We start from the raw sequence: 23,656 nt of genomic DNA, 5'->3' as shown, positions 1-23,656 counted from the left end.
AGAGCAGATAACTTTTTCTTCTTTCACCAAGGCTGTCACTTTTGACAGAGTCCAGGCCGAGAAAAGGAGGATTGTCAGTGGAAACAAGGCGTGCTGATCTCTCCTCGCGGCAAGCAGAATTTGTGTGACTGGCTGGCTGTCGCAAGGAGTAAGCGAGGCACTCAACGGCCTATCCAGCGCCCACATGAATCTCCTAGTCTGAACCCACGATCCGATAGGGCAGAGCAGGTTCAGAGCTGGGCCGACCGAGAAAGCGACGGCCTGTTTCTTGGGGTTGCCCGGCTTCAGAGAAGCTCGCGTCAGTGGCTCAGTGCGCGCGGCGGCCGGCGGAGCTCGCGAGCGTCGCGCCTGGGAAACGGAGGAGCAGCTGCCCTGAAGGTGTGGTGAGTGGTGACGCCGCGTTCCGTCGTCGGCGTTTTTATCCCTTCTTCTCCTTCCTTCGTCCCATCTGCCTGGCAGTGATCCAAGTAGAGTTCTGGACCAATCAGGCGACGACAGGGTCGTTCACTGGCAAGCGGGCCAGTGCGTGACGTGGCCCAGCTTTTGCAAATTAAAGGGCACACAGCGTCATCTAGCGAGGACTGGACACAGTCCCAGTCCCAGTCCCAGCAAGAAACGCTTGCGCGCGCGCGCGCGCGGACCGAGTCCTGGAGCTGGATGCCAAGAGCGAGTTCACACTATCCAGTGGCGTCAAACCGTGATGATGGAGTGGGTCGGCAGACCAAGCCCATGCCCAAGACCAGATAGATAGCGCACTCCTCCTCCCTTCCCTTCGCGCCATCTCCTTCCTCCCTCTCCTTTCCTACCGCGATGTCCACGTCCCGTCTCCTTCCGCTCTCGGATTAGTACTAGCTAGCTAGCACATCGCCCACCACGCGCACCAGCACGATCGAAGAAGCCAAGGCGTGCTTGCTCCGTTGCTTCGCCATGGGGAATTGCTTCGGCTCCGCAGACGCCGCCGCCGCCGCCACGAAACCGCCGAGTCCTACCAAAGGTTCGCCTGCGCCGCCGCTAGTTCGGCCGGTTCAGTCACGAGGTTTCGATCTGATCGTGCTGACGATGTGTGCGTGTACTTGCAGGGCCGCCGGCATGGCCGAAGCCGACCGACGGCGGCAGGACGCAGGAGAAGGGAGGTGCGGGGCCGGGGCGCGTCCTCGAGGCGCCGAGGCTGAGGGAGTTCACGCTCGCGGAGCTGCGGGCGGCGACGAAGGGGTTCAAGCCGGAGATGGTGCTCGGGGAGGGCGGCTTCGGCCGGGTCTACAAGGGCTGGGTCGACGAGCGCACGCTCAACCCGGCCAAGAGCAGCGCCGGCGTCATCGTCGCCGTCAAGAAGCTCAACCCGGAGAGCGTCCAGGGCCTGCAGGAGTGGCAGGTAAGCTCTCTCCGTTGCAAAATTGCATTTGGATGTTCATATGCTGAAATCATGATTTTCCCCCGTCTTTTTGTTTGATTGATGAAAAACATTTCTGGTTCAGTTTTCTTTTTTTTCGTCGCTTTCTTCGTGGAACACTGTACAGGTCAACCGCCCTAGTTTTCGCCTGCCCCGCCATCATTTTTTTTACAACTCCTCTTGCATTGGTTTAGCTCTCAAGAATGAGATAGGGACTCCCTGATCCATCCATCCTACCATCACTGCGTGCATATGTCATACCATGTATCTTTGTTATGATTGACGTTTGAGAACATGCTGTGGCAATCAATGTGCTAATGCAGTGTCAACGTGGCCCGTTGCTTGTTTGATTGCACACCTGCATTGTTTAGTCCTCGTTTCCATGTTCATTCGAGCTGTCTGATTACTTGTCATGAGTTCATCGGCGGCTTGCTGATTCATCCAAGACCAAGTGGCGTCTCTTGATCACGTGCATTTTTCTTGTTTCGCAAGTGCAGTCCGAGGTCAACTTCTTGGGCAGACTGTCGCACCCCAACCTGGTGAGGCTGCTGGGCTACTGCGGCGAGGACAGGGAGCTGCTCCTGGTGTACGAGTTCATGTCCAAAGGCAGCCTGGAAAACCATCTCTTCAGGAGTAAGCAGCCTACCGCCCTCTACGATTGGCATTCTACTTTTCAGCGATTCCGAAATTTCCGATTCACAAAACCTGGTCCTTCCAAACTTCCACAAGATTGACAAAAATGCAGAGCTATAGGAGCAAAAAATTTGGTGTGGTTCGCTTTTCTGACGCCGTTCCTGGTCACTAAACACCTGCCTAACCTGGCTAGGAGCCTAGGACATTTGAAAATCCGTGCATGAATTTTGTCTGAATATGAAGAACAATGCTTCAGATCTTGGCCATCTAACTAGATTCTAGAAGTGCATTTGACTTTTGGATAGGCAATCGTCGCGTACCAGCCTAGCAGTTGGCTGCATCACATGTTGGTCTGAACTTTGAAGTTTGACCAAGTGGCTTGTACAAGTCATAGCCGCTGTTCGTCGGCAACAGTAAACCGCACATGGTAAAACTGCATGACATCCCTGTCTGACTTGCTGGATACAAACTCTTGGAGCAGGGGGTTCGACCGAGCCGTTGGCATGGAACACGAGGCTCAAGATCGCCATCGGCGCGGCGCGCGGGCTGGCCTTCCTGCACTCGTCGGAGAAGCAGGTCATCTACCGGGACTTCAAGGCGTCCAACATCCTCCTCGACTCGGTAAACAAACCCCAACTGATCATCTCAGTCTCGAGTCACCGTGTGCATCATTGCAAACTCGACGAGGTCACGCTAATGCCAACCACATTCACATCCCGTGTCCAGGACTTCACGGCGAAGCTGTCGGACTTCGGGCTGGCGAAGAACGGCCCGTCGGCGGGGAGGTCCCACGTGACGACGCGTGTGATCGGCACCTACGGCTACGCGGCGCCGGAGTACGTGGCGACGGGGCACCTGTACGTGAAGAGCGACGTGTACGGCTTCGGCGTGGTGCTGCTGGAGCTGCTGACGGGGCTGCGCGCGCACGACCTCAACCGGCCGGGCCACCAGCAGAACCTGGTGGACTGGGCCCGGCCCTACCTCTCCGGCCGCGGGAAGCTGACGAGCCTCATGGACCAGCGCCTCGGCGGACAGTACCCGCCCAAGGCCGCGCTCCAGGCCGCCAAGCTCGCCAACAAGTGCCTGGCCGGCGACCCCAGGAGCCGGCCATCCATGGCCGACGTCGTCGCCGCGCTCGAGGGCGTCGAGGCCATGCAGGCGCCCGACGCCGGGGCCAAGGGCCACCGGGACCTGCCGCCGCGGCCCGTCGCGCGCCGGTCGTCGCCGTACCATGATTCTTCCAGGCCGCCGCGTTGATGCATCACTGCTTGAGCTTTGCTGCTAATGAACAACACTTTTGATTGAGCTTCATTCATCTAACCGATATACTAGAGTTTATTCTTACTTTGCAAACGGTGCTATACCTGACTAGTTCCTCGTTAGCCAGGCGACCAAACCGACCGCCGTATCATAGGACCGTAAGCAACTCAGAGTAGCACAAAGTACATGTACATTATGATTTCTGAAATAAAAGTACATTTGCAACATAAATACACAACAGTTTGCCTCAAAACATCCTACAGTGCTGAAAGAAAATGAGAGGGGAAAAATCTACATGGATCAATGTGGTCTAGGATACTAGACACGTTCAGTCTTCTAAGTTCTAACTTGACAAATTATTCACCATCCCTTCTGAAAGGATGAAGCACAGACATGAAGAACTACCAAATGTTTGACGTGCATACAGAACCTGATTTTAACATTGATCGGGGACCAACAAAATTGCACTTGGAACAAGGGGACGAGCTTGATGCAATGATGCGTGCACTGTTGTCATGTCAGCGCTCTTGAGCTCCAGGTGCTCTGTTCATGTATCAATGAGGAGCATCATGTGCCTCTGCAAGATGGGGATACAAGTAATGTTAGCTTGCCTGCAATTGTGGTGAGATTTACGATAACAACTACCGAAAAGCACTAGTTTCATCGCATACTCACACTGGTGAGGAGGCATTTCAACATTCCCGGTCGGATGCATTATAGCATTGGCGAATTCTGTTGATTCCGAATCCTGTAACTTCTGGGCGCTCTTTCAAATATTGAACTTTGAAGGAAAACACTACACAATTTTGAACAGGTAAAACCCCCAAAAAACTTACACCTGTGCACTAACCTGTTAATGACTGCTAAACCTAATCCAAAGCTTCATTTCGACAAATCACTACTAGTTCACCCTCTGACCTATATTTGCTGTACACTAGTTTGGTAACTGCAACTGCAATAGACTACTTCTACAGTTATGAAACTGAAATAGAAGCACAATTTTCCATCTTCTGCTGCCACGAACAAGACTGTATGCAGTTTACTGCATACAAATTAATCCCAACTGCTAACAGGGAACACCGACAATCACTTCCTTTCCAGCTCTAGCACATACCCAGCAGCACTAGACAGAATTTTCTGGCCACTTGATTATTGGTTGATCATGGTTTGCTGGGCATCTGACTATTGGATGGTAACAAAGTTATAGGTATTTACATATGCTGCCTGTGCATATCATGACTTAAAACCGAGGGCAATGTCAAACTTCTTACTTCAACTAGAGATGCGATGCTTGCTCTGCATCCTGGATTGGCATTGTGCCATTGTCAGGACAAACCAGTTTGACCAAAGGAAGGACCAAGCACTGGCTGAACATTAGCATTTACCAATATTCTTACTGTTTGAGCACTTGATGACTTGTACACATCAATACACTCCAGCAGGTCCGCATCACATGTTAAAAGAACCCACTCAGATTCATCATCTAAGTACTTGAGGTCCACATACATCTCCTGACCAATGCTGAACCGCTTTACAATTTCTTCTTTTAGCTTTTCAAAACCCCAACTAGGTTGAAGTCGGAATATGCATCTTTCTTCACCATACATGGCTTTTATTTTGAGGGATTCGGGCTTAGACTTTTGCATGCCTGACATGTTTTCCACTGGCTTTAGTTCACTTAAAAGCATTTGACTCTCAGACCTAGGCAGGGTGACAGGTCTTTCTTCGGTAAACATTTGCAGTTCTGCATGGCTCGCAGCTTTCAGTAGTGTGGAGCTCTGATTCTCCTCCATGAAAACTTCTTGCTTGACTGCAAGCTGAGGAGCACTGCCATTCTGTTGCGATTTTGAACCACTGGAACAACCATGGCTGGAGTTTGAACTTTGGCTGCACGAAGGGGACATGGAATTAGAGCCAGAAGTATGCGAAGTGAATCTGCCCTCGCACTGCCGATCAGGAACCGAAGGTTCCAAGTGACCTTTTTGCTCAGATAATGGATAAGTGCCATCCCCTTGTAACTCTCTTTCTGACCATGTGGTCTTGGTAAAGTTTTCATAGAGCGAGCTGAGCTGAACTGTTCCTTCAGCACCATGTACCGAATCAATCACCATTTGCAATTTCTTCAGGGAGTGCCCAACTTTCTTGATCTTCCGTGATGGCCAACGATTAATTCCATGTTGCCTGCATATCCTCTTCAATGTTGTAGGGCACACTGAAACAGGTAGTTGAAATGGTTAGACATAGTATAGACATTGAAGTTAGGATCTACGCAAACAGGAAATGAAAAATTAAGACCGTTGTACCTTTCGCTTGCAACTGAGCAAAAACATTGGAAGCTAGATCAATAAATAATATTTTTATAAAAGTATGTTTGATTCGAAGTATCCCTCCTGATCACACACTACACACCTAATTTACATCCCAACTATCAGCTAATAGGATTCCATGCATTCTTCAGCAGCAATAACACTGAGTAAAAGTTTTACAGTTCTATTTGTAGCATGAAAATGAAGTTATGGGCATTGGAAGATGACGTTGTTTTCAGCAGGCTATCTAGAAGCTACTGCCTAAGTGCCTATCCATCCAAACAGAGGAAAGTACTAAAACAAAAGGAGTGGCAAAGAACTGTAAAGATGTGTGGGTCAGAAGTTACCTCCTAAATTCTTTGCAGCTTCTTTCAGGCTGCCAGCAAAATGCTTCCGAAGCTCTTCCAGGCTAACAGTTTTCTCCATCTTAGTGCGCCGCTTCTCGACTGTTTTGTCCAAATTGGAAGGGCTTGGATGTCTGGAACAAATAGGCTCCTTGACCTCATATTCTTCGTGATGCTTAAACCCTGAAAAGATGGTACCTTTAGGGCCTAGGACAGGTGGAGTATGCCAGCCAGCCGTAACACTGAACCCTTCATCCTCTTGCTTGCTGAATCCAAATGGCAGGTCACCATCCATTTCTTTCACTCCCTTACTTTGAGCATCAACAAGGCTTGCTATCCATGAAGTTACCTCCTCAGAAGTTTCCAGCGATGTTGTCCTCACAGGAACTTCAATGTTGCTACAAACCTCATCCAAGTTTTCATGAATGGGCTTTTCATAAAATTCTGCTGGGGTTACTGTACTTGTTTCAAATGATCCTTCATCCACTAGTTCTTTTAAGCTGACAACTCGTAATGTATAGCAGGTCTGCTGTATTGTAATGGACAAAGAATTAAGCATGGCCCTTTGCTCTTCGCTCTCTATACAGTCCACTGGCAGGAAGAATTCCAAGACATAGTCAAGGCTTCCAGTCCTGATACTTCGCAGCCGGATGGCAACTGCAGCCTTCAAGTTGAAAAGTTTTGCATGATGTGAGAGAGGGTATTGGGCCTTGCTGTAGGCAGTAACATCCGTGGCGAAACATGGCTCGTTTGTCCCAAATGCCCTACCAACAACACCCTCACCCCTGAACAGATGATGATCGGAGCAAGCTTGGTGAAAGCCCGTTACATTTGGGTCACGAATGTAACATGCCTCGTCCACAGTCGACACACAGTACTTAAATTTTTCATCGGAGTGGCGGCTTCCCCTCTTTGCTTGGCAGATGCATGGTATCCATGTTTGGGCCAGTGGCAGCTCGTGTCTCTCGCAAACAGTTCTGAGAACGTCAATGATCTCCGGTACAATTGCTCGGTAAGAAGTATCAGCCACCTAACAAGGAATAAGCAACATATGTTACCGATAACAACATTTCAGGCTTTCAACTATCAGTACAACAATATGATGTTCATACATTTAAGCTCACGTTTGCATGGGGATCACTTGAAACATCAGTGCTTCTGAGATCTACCTCCTGCAAGTTTGCATAAACACAATCTTACTGAGGCAAGAACACCACCAAACAAAGGAAAGTGAAAAGACGGATTACTTCGGGGATTGGTGTGCCCGGTAGTAGCACGTCTCTTCCTAAGGGCATACCATCAAACAGGTTAAGAGCATAACAGCATAGCCTGCAGTCTGCAGAGAAGTGGGGATTGGAGGATCGAAAAGAGGAAAAGGAGCAGCAATGGGCAATCTACCTTGAGAGCACTGCATATGTTCTCTATCTCGGCATTGTAGTTGACCTTCTGCGTGGTCATGACGAGCTCGACGACGCCGAGGCATGCCCGGCTGCGGGGCTCGAATATGGGGAGCGCGACGCTGCCGCGGATGTCGAAGAACTGGGCGTGGTGGACGCGCGGGTACTCCTCGGTGGAGAAGTAGCGGACGTCGGGCGTCCACTCGGGGACTCGGCCGACGAAGACGCGGCCGGGCAGCCCTAGCTCGGCGCACGCGCTCTCGTCGGCGGAGAACTGGTACTTCATCGACACCGAGCGGTAGTTGGCGAGGCGCTGGTTCCGGCTGTCCAGCCAGAAGGGCTGCCCGCAGGTGGTGAGCACCTGGCGGTCGCCGATGAGCGTGGGGACCCAGACCTGCGCGAGCAGCTCGCCGGGATGCGTCTGCGCGATGCGCTCCAGCGCGCGGCGCATCCGCTCCTTCACCGTGGCCTCCACCTCCTGCCTGGGCTGGAACAGCCAGGCGCGGCGCGCCTCGGGCCTCTCCGTGTCGTCCCTGTCGTCGTCGCCCGCCGGCGCGGGGGGAGTCGCCGTGGTGGTGGTGCTGCAGATGTCGAACAGCGGCGAGAAGCAGGCCCCCGGAGACGCGCCGGGCCCGGGCTGCGAGAAGTCGGAGAAATCGAACCCCGGCGCCGCCATGAACAGCTCCTCCATGAGATCCAGGTCGCCGACCGCAACGTCCTCCATGACGGCGTAACCCAGCAAGCCGTCCTCGTCTTTCTGCGCCGCCGGCTGCTCCATCAACCTCAAGTAGCTCGCTCACTGACCCGACCTCAGAATCTTGGCATGCCAATCGGGGAAAGGAGCACACGAGAACCGCCGCCGCCTCCGCGGCCGCAGCGCCTGAGCCAAGCAAGCAACGAACGCGAGCCACGAACCACCAAGGAGCCTGGATTAACTGGGCACCAGAAAGAAGAAAACGATAATACTGTCCGTCAAATACTCCAAGGAATCGAGCACGCAATAGGCGATCTTTTTGGTTTCGAGGCGCATGGCTGCCACAACGGACGCCACTAGTCCGCACAACACAAGGCGAGCAGGGTAGGGCGACTGGGGAGAGGCAGAGCTGAGCTTACGGACGAAACATCCCCATCGCGGAAAGGAGAGCCAGGCACATCGCGGTCACACGCCCCCACCCCCCAATGGAGGAAGAAAGTGGTAGCAGTAAGAAACACGAGACGGGCACACTAGCCATTTCACCAACCCAACCGGTCCTCCATCCATCCTGCCGGCAGCCGCAACTTGACCATTGGTGCTCCTGCCTCCCCCTTCCCACGAGATAACGGAAGCAAGAACAGGACAGGGCAGGACGAAAGGGGAAAAAGGAAAAACACACGCGCAGCTCTAGTGCTCTACTGCATCAGACGCCATGAACAAACTAACCCACCTCATGGCATGCCGATCTCTCGTCGCCGCAGCAGCTCGCCAATAAAACAGTTGATGCAGCAGGTAGCTCTTGCCTTCGCGGTCTCTCTATGACCGATCCATCTCACAGAGACACACGCACTGTTTCTGCAGGACTGAAGCAGCGATCTTGTCTGCGTACTCTCGTGGATCAGATGGATTCTGCTGAAAAGACAGGGAGAGAGAGGTGAGGTCAGAGAGTCGGAGGCGGTGGTGGTATCGTACTTGTGCAGCGCAATCCAATCCCTCCCAGGCGTCCTCGGAGTGGCCTATTTCTGCGCCTGCATCTTTGTTTGTGCAGCCGCACGATGACGACGGAATCTCCTCACCGCCAGCTTGCCCGGGGGGGGACCACGCATTGGCGGGTTGGGGCAGCAGGGTCAACCGGATTCCCGTGGGCCCCGCGAGGGGCAGGCCCGGGATTTCACGGGGGCATGACGTGGATGGTGGTCAGGAGGATATGTATGCGCAGGTCGGGACCCGCCGTCATGCGCTGGCAGACGCCGTGGCGACGGCCCGTGCGGCGTGCGGATGTCATCTGCTGCTTTGGGTTGGGTTGGGTTGGGTGATTGGTGATTGGGTGCGGGCCGTGGCCGACCAAAGATTCTACCGCGCCTGCCTGACGTCGTTTCTCTCAGATGCGCAAAAATTTTGGTTATGTTTCCCTTTTCTAAAAAGTCCCTCAAGAAAAAAAGAACTTTTCTCAAAAACGATTTGAAACAGGGAAATTATGTGTAAATTTGACCTCAAACGCACTTATTAAAATTAAACCGTACACGTCACGCTACGCTTTTGTGGCCTTATGTTGATACTATATATTCTGGTCCAAAATTGGTGGGGCTCACGAGAGAAATGAGCCGCCTAGCTCTCGCAAAAAAAAAAAAAAAATGAGCCGCCTATGGAGTACAGTTGACCAAACGCCTATTTGGAGTCCTGGAACGTACGGTCGCTGATTCTAGCAGACAGAAATTGGCTCAGGGCATTTTCATTTGGCAAAGAATATCTTGAACTTGTTGCTTTAGCTAGCACAGCGTTGATGAAGACGACACTAATATTCTTTAGACGGAAATCTTTCGTCTTCTCAACGCTGTCTCTTTGCGTGGAATTTTTGCAAGAGCCCATGGAACCAACGCAATGTTGCCACTAGCTAGTAGTTCGTATCTTAGAGATAGCATCACGTCAGGTAATTGATCAGATACTAATTATACTAGTTCCGAGGATTATATATGCACACACTGGCACATACTCGTATACGTGTGCACTACTGCTTGCCACGTGAGCCTCTGCTACCCCGATACGTCATGGAGGGTGCCGTATCCGTATCGGATATGTATCCGATACCGATACATCATGGATACGCCACAGATACATTGAGCTGCTCCCTCACCTTTTGCTCTAGCAGATTAGTGCCTCCTTGCTTTTTTTTTTATCCCCCTCGTGTAGCCTCTTGACTTACGTTGTGCTCTAATGGTGTTGTGTGCTTGTGCTTAGTGCAAATCGATATAAATCACAAGCTTATATTTACAGTTTCTGCTATTATAAGTATTATATTAATTATTTTTAAAATAGTAAAATGTATCCACGTATCGGATTTTCGGGAAAATAGCGTATCCCCGTATCCGTATCGGCCTCGTACCGATACACATATCCATATCCGTGCAGGATAGACATGAGCAATAGATATTTTCCGACTCGGTTTGTCTTGAATCCCGAGACAGGTTCGTACGTATATTTCAACTCTCAACCAGCTTCAATATATTTTATTATTGGAAGGAAAAAATTTAATCCGAACAAGCAAGATGATTGCTGGCTGACCTGATATTTTTAAAATTTAGGGACCAAATACAATATCATGGTCTGATACTGACATAAACCTTAATTTTGGTTGAAGAGATGTCCAGAAAAAGCTGTGGTTTGTTGGTTAATTTGGTACCAGGGCATGGGATCTTTTAGTGCCGAAATTAGCCTTCTAACCATGGCGATAGACAGTAGACTGCTACTCTGGTAGGTGAAGTATACATATAGAATCTTTCAAAAATAAGGGGTTGGTGAACTAGTACAGCCAAACTCATGTGAGGAAAAGGCATCCAGGGTTCAGACTTCATCAGAGCTGGCTTTGGGTACCACTTCCACTATACATATTTAACTACCTTATGTTTCAAAAAAAAATATTTAACTACCAAACTGAAGCCTGCATTGCCATAGCCCATAGGGATTGGTTGAGAGCAAAGTATGCCATCAACTAATAGGATCCACTGCTAGTAAAATACAGGGAATGATGGAATGCCTTTCACATCACTTACAAGCATTTGATGGTCCAAAACATATATATAGTGCTCTCCTATACTTATAGTGTCATTTGGCCCTTAATTTTCTTCCCATATCGACTGATGGTACTTATCTGAACATGTACACACAGCTACATTTTCATGTTAGGGCTCAACTGTACACTTTTTATTCCCACAGGAAATTCATTTCCATTTTTCTCTTGAAAGGAAAAAAAAGGATCGGTTCTTGTGGCGATGTGGTCATTAGGGGTTTCCATATCACATGGAAATAATGGTCCAAGATCCAAAGAGAAGAATTTTGTTTGTTTTATGGGGACTTGGAATCCATCCACCGCACCATACCATTACCATACGTGCTGTGGAACGTGGCCGGGGGGAGGAGACTTCTGGTACCTGAACAAAGTAGATTATAGGGCCCGGCCCCCGGCTGATGATGATGCAAGCCACTAAATAAAGTTGGTTAATTTTAGCGGCTGCATCAGCTGGTAATGCGATAGGCATGCGTGTTTGTTTAGTCGCTCACGGTAAGCTGTTGCTTGCTAGATGCTGTTACCAGTAGGCTGTGCGTCTAAATCTCTCTTGTCTGTTAGAGGGAAGCTACTACTACTTGCTGCTTCAGTACGTGATGACATTGGACAGAGAAGGCTGCTGGTTTCGTAATCAACGGCTACGCTTGCTGCTCTCAGTCTATAGGGAATGAATTAGTAAGGTGATGATGCATGGATCAGTTTGTTTAAACAAATGCATAAGTCATTCTTCCTTCTTTTCCCTCTTAATCAAGGCTCTTCGTGATGACCTCTTTTACGATGCACAATACTACTAAGTGTACTATAGAGTATAGACTGTTTTTAGTACCGGGTTCGTGACCGGCACGGTCACTGGGTTGGTTACCGGCGTCGCGGCAGGGTTGGTGACCGGCGAGAACTTGTCGTGCCGAGCTCGAGCCGGGGTGACGACACGTCCACCAGAACACCCAACAATCTCTTATCCTGACCGATACGCCGACCAGCTTGGCCATTGCCGCCGCGCTTGGAGCTGCATGGCTCTTGAGGTGGAGCACGACGCCGGCGTCGGAGCCCATCAGAGCGGCGACATCAGCGAAGGCCTCTTGGATCTCTGCAGCCATGGCAAACTCACTGTTCGCTTCTGCCTCTATCTTCACCTGAACAAATGAGCCTGACCTCCTGACGGATTCCCTGATCTTACTCCACTGCTTTGAGCCTGACCTCCTGACGGATTCCCTGATCTTACTCCACTGCTTCTTGTGGGCACGATCCTTGGCCATGATCCGTAGAGAAGACAGCATGAGCTCCAGCGAGACCCTGACGCTCTGTGCCAATCCGGCGGCACCGAGAGACGCGATGGCACCGACGCGGGAGGAGGCGCCTCCTCCTCCTGCTCTCGCTGCTCTACCTCGCCGTGCTGCTCCCGAGCACGCTGCTGGCGCCATCCGCCTCGGCGGCGGCGTCGCCGGAGGCGGCAGCGGTGGGTGGCAGCAGGAAGTGCTTTCCTATCGTACCCCTATACCACATATATTACTCATACATACAACCTATACTATAGTTTAAAGTTTTAGGACCTGTTTTCTTCCACTTGCTAAACTTTAGCACCCGTCACATCGAATGTTTAGATACTAATTAGGAGTATTAAACGTAGACTATTTACAAAATCTATTACATAAGACGAATCTAAACGGCGAGACGAATCTATTAAGCCTAATTAGTCCATGATTTGACAATGTGTTGCTACAGTAAATATTTGCTAATGATGGATTAATTAGGCTTAATTAGGCTTAATAGGTTCGTCTCGCCGTTTAGATTCCACTTATGTAATTGGTTTTGTAAATAGTCTACGTTTACTACTCCTAATTAATATCTAAACATTTGATGTGACACATGCTAAAAATAAGACACGGGAAGAAAACACCCCCTTAGTAGTATACAATTAATCTTAACCGTCGGATCCTTATATACAAGACCTTTTCAACAATAGTATAAGGTACCGTAAAAGATCTTGTGATACGCGCTTTATTTCAACTTATGATAGGCAGATCTTCTATACTACTAGTAATCACTATGATAATTCTGCGTCAACATAATTGCTTTTTCTGAGGATGTTTGATAGTTGACAGAATTATACGGCTGGAGAGAGCAGAATAAAATTGAATGCGTAGCGGTTGGTGCTTGGCACCAGCAGCACCCGTGAGCGGCACGCAGCTTGACAAAGGCGATCCCATTATGCTTCCTTCCCTCCGTTGCTAATGGACGACGGGACAACTTGTCAAATTATATAGCCGTGACGTCAACAAAAGATCCCAACTTTTTCTTCGCCACCTCGTCTCAACTCTTCTACACCTCTGTAGACTTAAAACATGGTATATATGTTTTCAGACTTGAGACGTGATTCAGAGTTCAGACACACAGATTCACCAAACACCAGAATTCATAAACCAATAATGCTCCGGGGAAAAACAAAAGGACTCAGAAATAGTACACATAAAACTAGCTGTGCTGTGTGCAAGGCTCACATGGTTTCGCGCAAACCGAGATGATTCTCAAATCTGCATTTAACTGGCGGGGTTACAAATATACCCATAACCATTAAGCCATTAACATCGAGATTAGGAAATCCACACCCAGTTGCTGATTGTTTTAGGAATCTCTCTCTTTTTTTAAAAAAAAATAAACCTTCCAACTTGGCGGATCCTTCAGAATCACGATATTCTTGGGTAACCCTGCCGATCAGTCCACCTGAAAGGACGACCGGTCTCAGCCCTGCAGATTCACATCAGTTCCATCCACGGTGTGCGTGCAAGCGCACTAAGCAGCAACCAACAGCTGCATTTCCGCCTATTCTAAGTCCCCTCGCCATCAATGCCTGCCTGCAACTAAAGCAGCAGGCACCGATCGATCTAGAGCTAGACAAATTATAATCGAGTGGCTCACGGAGCTTGACCTCGGCGCATAATATCCAGCGGCTGATGGTACACTAAACTATTTCTCCAATCAAGATACGGATCCTCCTGCCATATGGTGGCCGGAGCTAGCAACGCGATTAAGCTCTTGTTTACTTCCCAAGTTGGGAGGTACCAAATTGGCATTTTGCCATAAATGCGCCACCGTAGCGTTTCGTTTGTATTTGTGAATTATTGTCCAAATATTGACTAATTAGGCTCAAAAGATTCGTCTCGTAAAGTACAACAAAACTGTACAATTAGTTTTTGATTTCGTCTACATTTAGTACTCCATGCATGTACCGCAAGTTTGATGTGATGGGGAATCTTCTTTTTGCATAGTGTCAAAGTTGGGAGTTTGGAGGGAAGTAAACAAGGGGTAAGTTAGCCGCTGGCGTGCCTCCCGTGAGCCAATCACTCGTCGACCCGACGCTAATGAAAGGAGAACTTGTGATTCTTCAGTTTATACTAGTATAATGTCCTGTTCGATCATGGACGATTCAGTCTGTTAGGCTCGTCTGATCCCAGCTACCATTCGTCCAAGATTCTTCCCGCTGGCGTCAGCCAATGGAGATTCTTCTTCCCTGCCCCGGAAGTCTGCTCATCTAGCTAGCTGTGCCTGCCAATCATGGCCGGGCCGTGTGGCCTCCCTATCCGGATCCTGCTGAATATGTAATGCGATATTGTTTCCAACACGCAGAAACTCTGAATATGTAATGGTGGCTCGCGATGCGCACTACTCCGATTAGATTAAGCCTTCAGCAAGCGCCATCGTCACTAATCCAGTCGTGGGTGTTCGTGTACGGCTTCTACTTGTGGACAAAGATTAAGGTTCGGTGATGATGTCGATCCCTTCGTCGTCGATCGTCATAGGTTTTGAGAGTTTGCCCTAACTACCATTCGTGCATGATTGGGTTGGTTTCGTGATTAAGAAAGCTGACGCACTGCTGGAGTGCTGGTGTGTGGTACGTGTGGGCAGTGCGCTGGTAGTGCCTGCCGAAAACTATTGCTCGACCGAGCTGCTTTCTTTCTTTCTAGTGGATTCAGTGGAATGCAGAGGGATGCGCACAAGGGTATAAGGTTCCAGCTGCTAGATCCATAAAATAGTGGTGCTAGGATTCACTGTGCTACGACGGGGAAAAAGTATACTGATTTTTGCAAATCAGATCTCAGCGCTTGCATTGCATGCAACCGTGTCTCGTTGTTGGGAAGAACTGAAGAAGGTGGGTGCTTGCTTGTTGAGTGCGGAACCGTTTGTGTGAGCCAACTGTTCAGTGAAGGCCTTGTTTCGGCCCAGAAGTTACAGTTAAGCCCATATAATGGCCTAAAAGAAATATTTTTTGATAAATTGCTATGTCGTGATACTATGCTACTACTGTACAAATATTTACATTTATAAATTTGCTGTATGAAATTTATTCTGAATTTAATAAGGTGCACTTGCAATAATTACAAATACAATGTAGTATCAGGGGGAAACGAGTCTGCAAGTACAAATTATTACACGGTGATGATACAGGAATGTGACGGAACCATATGTCCTCTTACAAAATAGAGACTCAGTATGCATGCTAGAATATTTGTAGCATCAGGTTGGATCTTGCCGATAAGAGGGCCTGGATTTATTCCATGAGTGTAGCAGAGTGTTTGTTTGGTCGCTGTACCATTGGCTGATCTTACATGCTGGGCTTGGCACTGAGACGGCTCGCAAGCTTCTGGCCCAGGGACCTGTCGGCCTGCATCGATCGGTCAGACAGACAGCAATTCAGAAATTCTGTCCTTCAATTCAGCGAGCATGCAAGCATGGAGATGTCTGTATTTTATTATCTGGAGAACGAAGCTGCGCTTAATTATATTACCTGAGACCAGTAGGAGAGCCATATGCTCCTGATCTCGTGGGTGAGGCGAGGGTCAGAGAGCGCATCGATCCATCTCTTGATGAACCGCTCTTGCCTGCAATTACAAATCCAATCCACTTCAATTCAGTTCACTACAAGAGAGCATGAATAATGGATGAATGAATTGCACGCACCTTGCCGGGTCCATTGAGCGGTACCTCTCCCCGGGCTGCTTGAAGTTGTTCTCCTTCTTAATCATAGTCTGCAGGCACAGATCAATGGAGCAGAGTGACCTGAGCAATTTGTGATCGATCACTGATGAGATGAGAATGAGATGCAGGAGAATCGAAATAAGTACCTTCTCGCGGCGTCCGGTGAGCGGGACGGATGGGATTGGGTACCTCGGCGCGTTCTTGGCTGCGTCGTACCTGGACGGGAAGTAGTCCACCTCCTCGTCGCGGTGCATGAAGTTCATGAACCCGTCGTAGTGATTGTTGTGGTGCGCGCACTTGGGCGCGTTGGCCGGGAGCAGCAGGTAGTTTGGCCCCAGGCGGTGGCGCTGCGTGTCGGAGTAGGAGAAAATCCTGGTCTGCAGCAGCTTGTCGTCGGAGTAGTAGATCCCCGGCACGATGACGCCCGGGCAGAAGGCGAGCTGCTCGTTCTCGGTGAAGAAGTTGTCGATGTTTCGGTTGAGCACCATGCGCCCCACGGGCTGCAGCGGGATCACGTCCTCGGGCCAGGTCTTGGTCACGTCCAGCGGGTCGAAGTCGAAGCGGTCCTCGTGGTCCGGGTCGATGGTCTGGATGTAGAGCTTCCACTCGGGGAAGTTGCCGGCGGCGATGGCGTCGTAGAGGTCCTTGGTGGCGTGGCTGTGGTTGGTTCCCCCGACGGTGACGGCCTCGTCCTCGAGCAGGGACTTGACGCCGCAGGTGGGGCGCCAGTGGAACTTGACGTAGTGCGACTTGCCGGCGCGGTTGACGAGGGTGTAGGTGTTGACGCCGGAGCCGTCCATGTGGCGGTAGTCGGCGGGGATGCCGATGTCGTCGAAGAGGAAGGTGAACATGTGGAGGCTCTCCGGGTGGTGGGAGAAGAAGTCGAGCACGCGCCAGTTCTCCTGGATGTGGGACTTGGGGTTGGGCTTGAGCGCGTGCACCATGTCCGGGAACTTCATGCCGTCGCGGATGAAGAAGACGGGGAAGTTGTTGCCCACCAGGTCCCAGTTGCCCTCACGGGTGTAGAACTTGACGGCGAACCCGCGAGGGTCGCGGATCGTCTCCGGGCTGCCCCGCTCGTGGATCACCGTGGAGAAGCGGACGATCACGGGGGTCTGCACGCCGGGGGCGCGCAGGAAGTCGGCGCACGTCAGGTGGGTGATGTCGTGGGTCACCTCGAAGAAGCCCTTGGCGCTGGCGCCGCGGGCGTGCACCACGCGCTCAGGGATGCGCTCGCGGTCGAAGTTGGCAAGCTTCTCTACCAGGTGGTAGTCCTCCAGCAGGATCGGGCCTGCAGAACATAACATGATGACCAGGTTACGATCAAATTATCACACGATGCGAGCTGTGGTTTTCTGATTGATTTTGGTTCTGAATTGAACTTGCTATAGGTTAGTGTTGACCACAGTTATTACCGTGAAAAGAAAGTGCACTAACATCTTCAAAGTTGTGCTCTGTCTCCCCGCAACTGACGCTTGACTATCAGCCTATCAGCTTGTGGCCGTGTGTGACTAGTGATTACTGAACACTCGCAGACTGGCCAGTGGTACCGTAGCGTGCGTGTCCCCTGCAGCTTCGTTCTGCTGCTGCTCACGCTCCGTAGCAACCAGAACGAACCCTTGAGCTATATAGCTATACTAATCAGAAGGAAAAAAGGAAAACGTCGCATGCCTATTGCCTACACAGTTTGGGTGGCGAGTCACCATCATCTACTTGCTATGGTACTACTGCACAGGTTGTTTTGGCCATGAAATACAGTGAACTACTCCACCAAGGGGATGGGAAGAAGCTAGTTTACCTCGTGGGCCGACGGTGAGGGAGTGGTCGTTGCTCCATACGGGCGCGCCGGAGTTGGTGCTCCAGTGCGGGCCGTTGTGGGCGCTCGACGGCCGGTACTGCACGCAGCACAAACACCACGCACCCGTCGATCGATCAACCGGACGAAAACCAAACCAAATCAGCCACACCAACACCACCAAGCAGGAGGCAAAGAACTCAAGGATTTGGGCGTACCTTGTACGGGTCCATGGCGGCTGGGGTGCGTGCGAGCTACGTACGCGAGGTCCGCCACACAGCGCCGGTTATATAGCGAATAATGCCAAGGAGTGAAGAAGAGGCTTTTGTCGGGCTACGGCTCGCGACGTGCTACGTGTGCCTGCGCCCCCAGCTCGGGGATGGGTGGATATGGGCCGCGCCTCATCCACACGCTCCCCGCTGCGCGCGCGCCCCCGTCCAGAAAAATTTGTTGCGCTTGCATAATGGGGAACCCTGGACGTGTGAACGCGACGGGCAGAGGGTATATCTGTGAGCTTGCCGCCGATGCCGTTCACACTGCCGAGAGGTCAGAGGCGCATGGCCACGGCGCGGTCGCACGGACGGCGAGGCAATGGCTTCAAGCACATGCGTAGGGGGGCGGAACCCATGTGGCCGAACCGCCTTCCCAAAACCCATGCGTAGGTTGCGCTACGGCTCGGATGAGATTTTTCACCTTGTACGTGCGGTGCCAGATGGTGTTACACGGCTACTTGGCGACCAATGTACTGTATATGTATCGGCACTACCTGACCTGTGTATCACGATTTCTCTTCTTCCGGCGGAATGGTTCGGCGTCACGAATTCATGCTCGAGAAGAAAAGGAAGACATGACCGTCACGCGAGCATCTACAGCTGAAAAACGTCACCACAATGACAGGTAAGATTGTCCCGCTTCAACCAGCCTCATCTGGCTTGCAACCGACTGTTACATGACAAGGGACTAAAGGGATTCTGGGCAAAATCACCTTCAATCGCATTCTCATGATCCCAGCTCGTCTCAAGGATCAGCGCACCTTCAGGTTTCAGGAAAAAAACAAAGTAGGTCATCTGTAGGTGGCCACAAGATATAAGACAAGAGTACAAGAGGGTAGAAGACATCGGCCATGTACATTGCAGTAAGACCCGCTCATTCAATAGTATGTATGTACAGCAACCCAAGGCATCGACAACACCAATTTTAACCATCACTGACACCAGAGCCCATGTATATGCAAGGTTCTGCTGTTACACTCCTTATTCATCTTAGAACACAGAATCTAGATGCCGCCTCTCAAATCTCACCGGGTGTAAAACCAATGAACCAGACAGGATCTCACAATGCCAACTACAGTTATGATCATATTCTATTGGCCCAAATTCCCAAGAAGTCGCTCCACTGCGGCATGGACGTTTCCAGCGGTAGCGATCAAGGCCCGGAGGTTCTCCTGTGTGTCGAAGAAACCCATTTCTTGGAGCTGAGCTAGCTGTGTTGCATACAGTTCTTCTGGAGCCACTGCAAAATTTGACATTACTTAGTTATCACTGACAAAGCTTCAAGAAATCATCCATTAAATAAAAAAGAAAAATCTTCAAGAGACCACACTTGGTGGGGTTCTGCAACAGATCAGACTATGAAATGCATACTGACCATTAGGGGCATTTGGAACACCTAGGCCACCACCAGCACCAAGCCCGCTGAACATGTTCATCAAGGTGTTGAGGTTGACATTGCCTAGCATTCAAGTTCCACAAATTGTCAAATATAAGCAAGGGCATATGTAAATCCACATAGAAAGGCAGCCAACTGTCTAAGCAAGTAATTGTGAGAATGACATAAAACTGTATTCTGGCAAAGACTGGGATCCCATCCCAGTGGAGTAAGATTACCTCAAAAAATCATGAAAACCACAGGCTTCTTCCTACTAGTCACTTGGTCCCAGAAGACATTTAGTTACTTTCGTATTTGTCACTTAAGATTGTTATTCTCATGTGGAATTTTTCACTCCCGATATTTAAAATGGCATTGGAAAAGCATGCTCAAAGTGATCTTTTGGTTTATCCATAGAGTGTAAAGAAACAACCATCAATAAGTCCTAAAATCCTAATGCAAATGAATGCTGGGAAAATCCACTCTGAACTGCAGATAGTAAGTTAGACAGTGGATACCTGCACCAGTGCCTGATTGTGTACGCTCCCTGAAACAAACAACAAAAATAATTCAAAGCCAGTTGGTGCATAAAGCAATACATGGCGATATCAGAACAAATGAAAAAAAAATCCCAAACTTATAATTTTAGGCTCAACAAGCATATAGTATCTTATAAAAAAAAGTTGGAGATCAAAAGTTGAGATGCTCACTGTCCAGCTTGTTGTTGGCCAAGTTGTGAAACCAAGGATTGCTGGAATGAAATTAGTTGCTACAAAAAAACCATTCAGTATTACACATAATTGCATGATGCACATGTAATTAGAGAAGTATGATTGATCACCTGCAATGTTTCAGGAGACGTCAACTGGCGAAGAAATTCTGGATTCTGAAACATTTCTCTCAGCTGGGTATTTGATTCCATCATGTTACGTACATTTGGGTTGATATTGAGCAACTGCATTGAGGGGGTATCAAAACTCTGTATAAGGCAGGACAAGAAACATGCAGTTCATCAAATATTTCACAACAAAAGAACTTGAAGCATCATACCTGGTTCATGGACTGGGGATTAGACATAATGTTCTGCATCATCTGCATCATAGTTGGGTTTTGCAAAACCTGACTCAAGAAGGAAGCATCAGAGCCACCACCAAGCACACTTCCTAAATCTGCTGAGCCCAATCCTCCTAGACCACCTGCTGTAGCACTCCTTGTGTTTGTGTTGCTAGCAGGAGGGGGCCTTGCTGCTCCTTGGGCAGATCCAGCTGTTGATTTTAAATCTTAGATAGAACAAAAACACACACAATTACCAACAAGAAAAAGATGGAATATCCAAAACTTACCATTTGTGCCCCAGGGATTCGGAAGTGGATTAATGTTTGGAGCTGGAGACCCTGCTGCCGGGTCTGAAGCTGTAGTTGGTGCGTTTGCAGCTGGGTCCCTTGCTTGGTTGGACCCCTGATTTCCTAGAAGAGCAGCAAATGGGTTTGGATTTCGATCACCCTCACCACCCATTGTTGTTGCATTCAGAAAAGGCTCTTGGACAGTTTCATACATGCGGCGGAGCATGTTGAAACCTTCTGGTGAAGATTCAATGTTGCTCATGGCTCTATCTGTGTTCCGCATCATCTCCCTCATAAGTTCAGGATTCCTAGCTGCTTCAACAGTCTGGCGCAGGATACTTGGATCATTGAGGACATGGGCAAGATCTGGATTGCGATCAATGAGCTCACGCATTTGAGGATTGTTCATTATTATATTGCGCATGAGATCAGGATTATTCATTAGATTCTGCATGAGTGGCATATTCATCATTTCCCTCATCAAGTTGGGGTTTTCAGCTAGCTGTTGTTGCATCTGGTCTAATTCTGGGAGGCCAGATCCAAACAAACCCAACCCTCCACTATTAGCAGCCCCTGTACCACCCAGACCTTGCAACAAGCCACTCAAACCTGCTGCTGGGGAACTGGCAGGAGCAGTAGAGGAAGTTTCTTGGTTGGCTGCAGGTGCAGTTGATGCTGGTGGTGGAGCAGCACCACGTACCATGTGAATAGTATGATCAGTCTCCACACCTTCAAAAAGGAAAACAATATAAGGTTACACGAGTGAACAAAACTGAACTGCTTCAAAAGGGAACACCTAACTGCTTAATGAAGTTCCCAAAATCAAATAACGGCTTACCAAATCAAAACATTAAACATGCTACCACTCTGCCACACAGTGTTTTATCAACCTAACCAAATTCAGAATGTCCCGATTTCTAATCAGTGGTAACTGGAAATGTATAGTTCCTGTGCATGTGAACATAAGTTTTAACAGGCACAAATAGAAACACAAATAAAACGTCTTGTTCTCCATAAAATTCCCACAGATTCTCACCTATTCTCAATTTGATATTTGATGTTGTACCAAAGAACTCTAGTTATGCAGCATAAGCAAATTGTAAGAAAGTTTCACGTTTGGCTAGTACTGTTTGACAAGTGGCAACATTCGACCTCCACCTTACAAACTCGGTATTCTACGAGTATCACAGGTAACCTATGATGTTATATCAAACATTCAAACTGTTGTTTTGTTGAACTTCATCAGGCACAAGAATTGTTGTGGGAATCAAAGTGCAACACACAAAACACCTGCACAATCTATTATGATAGCACAAAAACAAAACAACGACAATAATGTTTGATATTGTATGAGACATATTATTTATCAAACTTTTCTAAACTTGCAGTGTGAAAAATAGACAAATTATCACTGTTACAACTGTTGTCACGGAGGGCACAACTAGATGTATAAAGGTACCATCAAGATAACCCGTATGAATATGATAAGGTATTTGCGAGTGCTGAGAAAATAGGTTGGGTGCAAAAAGTTGCGATGGGCATGGATCAAGTTTGTAAAGCACTGAAGTTCTGTGATTGATATTCTTTTGGACATATATTTATATTTCATCTAGAGCCATTCTGTTTAATGGGGAGTGTCCACGTGGATAATGCGTCCCTAAATAGAAAGGGTGGTTAGTGTTGACATCAAAAGACGACAAAAAGTAACTGCTATTGGTAACGGCTTACACATGGATCACAATAATAATGGTCGACAAGAAGCATTTTCTACCAACACAGCTAAAGTTATTGGCTAGAACTCAAAAAAGGAAACGATGAACTTTCCAGTTCGCTGATCACTAAGATGCCATCTTGATGTCAGCATCCAGCATGAAATGCAAAAGTTCTGCACAGCTGCTGATTATAAACTCTACTAACCCAACCATGAAGCAAAACCTGTAACTCATACTTGGCAGGGTGCAGTAAATAAGAAGTTCAATACTACTTGCTAACACTTGCATGGCTTCAGCACATTCAGAACTACATTCACGTCAAGGCATCAAAGCAGCATGTATTGCTTTTGCACTGCATCATTGCTACTATGAACTATATTTAATCAACACGCAAGCTTCCCAACAGTGATCCAACGTGTTGCGTCTACCACTGAGCATTGCGCCAAGGAACCAGCCTCCTTGCCCTCCCGGCAACACGTATAACAGGCATTGCATCTAACACACCAGCACGGAAGAATCAGGACTACGACATCGCAGCTCACGCACGGACCTAACTAATCGAATCGCCAAATCGGCCACAGCGTAATCGGGAAGATCACCCGGCAAGTCGAGAGCATTCTCAGGAGAAGAAGGAGAGCACGCACCGTAGCTGGCTAGGGTTTCCTCGTCCTTCAAGATCCGGCCCTTGTAGATCAGCCGCTGCTGCGGCGCCGGGACGTCGCAGCTCTCGGCGACGATCGCCTTGAACGCCCCGACGGTGGCGCCCAGGTCGGCCCGCACGGCGAACTTGGAGCCGTTGGTGCACCGGATGTGCAGCGTCGCCTGCGCGGCCGCGGCCTCAGCGCCGGGGTCGGCGCCGGCGTCCCCTCCGCCCATGCCCTAGCCCTAGGCTCGATCCGCCCCGGGGGCGCCGCCTCGCGCTCCGATTCGGCTCTCGGAGTCCGCGCGCGCGGCGCGACGCGACGGTGGAGAGGTGGGAGGGGTGGTGGACTCGCGGCGCGCTGTGGAGGAGTCCGGCTCGTGCCGTGCGAGGAGGAAGAAGGGAGGCACACCCACACGGACACGGGAACGGGAGGAATGATGACTTTGGTGGGGAG

General features: G+C 49.4%; 4 protein-coding genes across 6 annotated transcripts; 1 reads left to right on the top strand and 3 right to left on the bottom strand.

Annotated features, from left to right (window-relative positions):
• The first annotated feature begins 496 nt into the window (after positions 1–496).
• LOC117836355 (probable serine/threonine-protein kinase PIX13) lies at positions 497–3,367 on the top strand. The gene is made up of 5 exons (XM_034715760.2): positions 497–994; positions 1,080–1,372; positions 1,888–2,023; positions 2,505–2,644; positions 2,750–3,367. Exons 1-5 carry the CDS (start codon positions 928–930, stop codon positions 3,278–3,280), a joined length of 1,167 nt encoding a protein of 388 aa, XP_034571651.1. The 5' UTR covers positions 497–927; the 3' UTR covers positions 3,281–3,367.
• Positions 3,368–3,456: 89 nt separating this feature from the next.
• On the bottom strand, positions 3,457–9,070 carry LOC117836353 (protein NLP1). 3 transcript variants are annotated; one of them, XM_034715757.2, is made up of 6 exons: positions 8,755–9,070; positions 7,332–8,265; positions 7,046–7,105; positions 5,937–6,963; positions 3,959–5,495; positions 3,457–3,860 (listed from the first exon to the last, which is right to left on the bottom strand). In XM_034715757.2, exons 2-5 carry the CDS (start codon positions 8,106–8,108, stop codon positions 4,609–4,611), a joined length of 2,751 nt encoding a protein of 916 aa, XP_034571648.1. In that variant the 5' UTR covers positions 8,109–8,265; positions 8,755–9,070; the 3' UTR covers positions 3,457–3,860; positions 3,959–4,608. The 3 variants fall into 3 exon arrangements, with proteins under 3 accessions (XP_034571648.1, XP_034571649.1, XP_034571647.1); XM_034715758.2 differs by lacking the exon at positions 8,755–9,070 and having other exon boundaries at positions 7,058–7,105; positions 7,332–8,422; XM_034715756.2 differs by lacking the exon at positions 8,755–9,070 and having other exon boundaries at positions 7,332–8,421.
• Positions 9,071–15,398: 6,328 nt separating this feature from the next.
• On the bottom strand, positions 15,399–18,218 carry LOC117840633 (catalase isozyme C). The gene is made up of 6 exons (XM_034721149.2): positions 18,076–18,218; positions 17,861–17,957; positions 16,209–17,353; positions 16,045–16,112; positions 15,872–15,965; positions 15,399–15,748 (listed from the first exon to the last, which is right to left on the bottom strand). Exons 1-6 carry the CDS (start codon positions 18,088–18,090, stop codon positions 15,689–15,691), a joined length of 1,479 nt encoding a protein of 492 aa, XP_034577040.1. The 5' UTR covers positions 18,091–18,218; the 3' UTR covers positions 15,399–15,688.
• A 741-nt stretch (positions 18,219–18,959) lies between these two features.
• Positions 18,960–23,625, bottom strand: LOC117839106 (ubiquitin domain-containing protein DSK2a). The gene is made up of 8 exons (XM_034719360.2): positions 23,204–23,625; positions 20,848–21,576; positions 20,555–20,769; positions 20,346–20,459; positions 20,215–20,273; positions 20,023–20,051; positions 19,505–19,588; positions 18,960–19,369 (listed from the first exon to the last, which is right to left on the bottom strand). Exons 1-8 carry the CDS (start codon positions 23,433–23,435, stop codon positions 19,221–19,223), a joined length of 1,611 nt encoding a protein of 536 aa, XP_034575251.1. The 5' UTR covers positions 23,436–23,625; the 3' UTR covers positions 18,960–19,220.
• Between the last annotated feature and the right edge of the window lie 31 nt (positions 23,626–23,656).

The sequence above is a fragment of the Setaria viridis genome, chromosome 9 (assembly GCF_005286985.2).
Source record: "Setaria viridis chromosome 9, Setaria_viridis_v4.0, whole genome shotgun sequence".
NCBI classification, from domain to species: domain Eukaryota; kingdom Viridiplantae; phylum Streptophyta; class Magnoliopsida; order Poales; family Poaceae; genus Setaria; species Setaria viridis.
The sequence above is the reverse complement of the archived record's forward strand: the minus strand, read 5'-3'. Positions and strand labels throughout refer to the sequence as shown.

Excerpts from the sequence above, each read along its gene's own strand:
- LOC117839106 (XM_034719360.2), bottom strand. The coding sequence starts at position 23,435 with ATGGGCGGAGGGGACGCCGGCGCCGACCCCGGCGCTGAGGCCGCGGCC. Across the intron at positions 20,274-20,345 it reads CGTCTCCTGAAACATTGCAG|CAACTAATTTCATTCCAGCA; the intron begins GTGATCAATCAT and ends GTTTTTTTGTAG. Across the intron at positions 20,052-20,214 it reads GGCCAACAACAAGCTGGACA|GGAGCGTACACAATCAGGCA; the intron begins GTGAGCATCTCA and ends TGTTTGTTTCAG.
- LOC117836353 (XM_034715757.2), bottom strand. The coding sequence starts at position 8,108 with ATGGAGCAGCCGGCGGCGCAGAAAGACGAGGACGGCTTGCTGGGTTAC. Across the intron at positions 6,964-7,045 it reads ATGCAAACGTGAGCTTAAAT|GTGGCTGATACTTCTTACCG; the intron begins GTATGAACATCA and ends ATTCCTTGTTAG. Across the intron at positions 5,496-5,936 it reads AGCTGCAAAGAATTTAGGAG|TGTGCCCTACAACATTGAAG; the intron begins GTAACTTCTGAC and ends TACCTGTTTCAG.
- LOC117840633 (XM_034721149.2), bottom strand. Across the intron at positions 16,113-16,208 it reads TCACCGGACGCCGCGAGAAG|ACTATGATTAAGAAGGAGAA; the intron begins GTACTTATTTCG and ends CTGTGCCTGCAG. Across the intron at positions 15,966-16,044 it reads CGCTCAATGGACCCGGCAAG|GCAAGAGCGGTTCATCAAGA; the intron begins GTGCGTGCAATT and ends TTGTAATTGCAG.
- LOC117836355 (XM_034715760.2), top strand. The coding sequence starts at position 928 with ATGGGGAATTGCTTCGGCTCCGCAGACGCCGCCGCCGCCGCCACGAAA. Across the intron at positions 1,373-1,887 it reads AGGGCCTGCAGGAGTGGCAG|TCCGAGGTCAACTTCTTGGG; the intron begins GTAAGCTCTCTC and ends TCGCAAGTGCAG. Across the intron at positions 2,024-2,504 it reads GGAAAACCATCTCTTCAGGA|GGGGTTCGACCGAGCCGTTG; the intron begins GTAAGCAGCCTA and ends CTCTTGGAGCAG.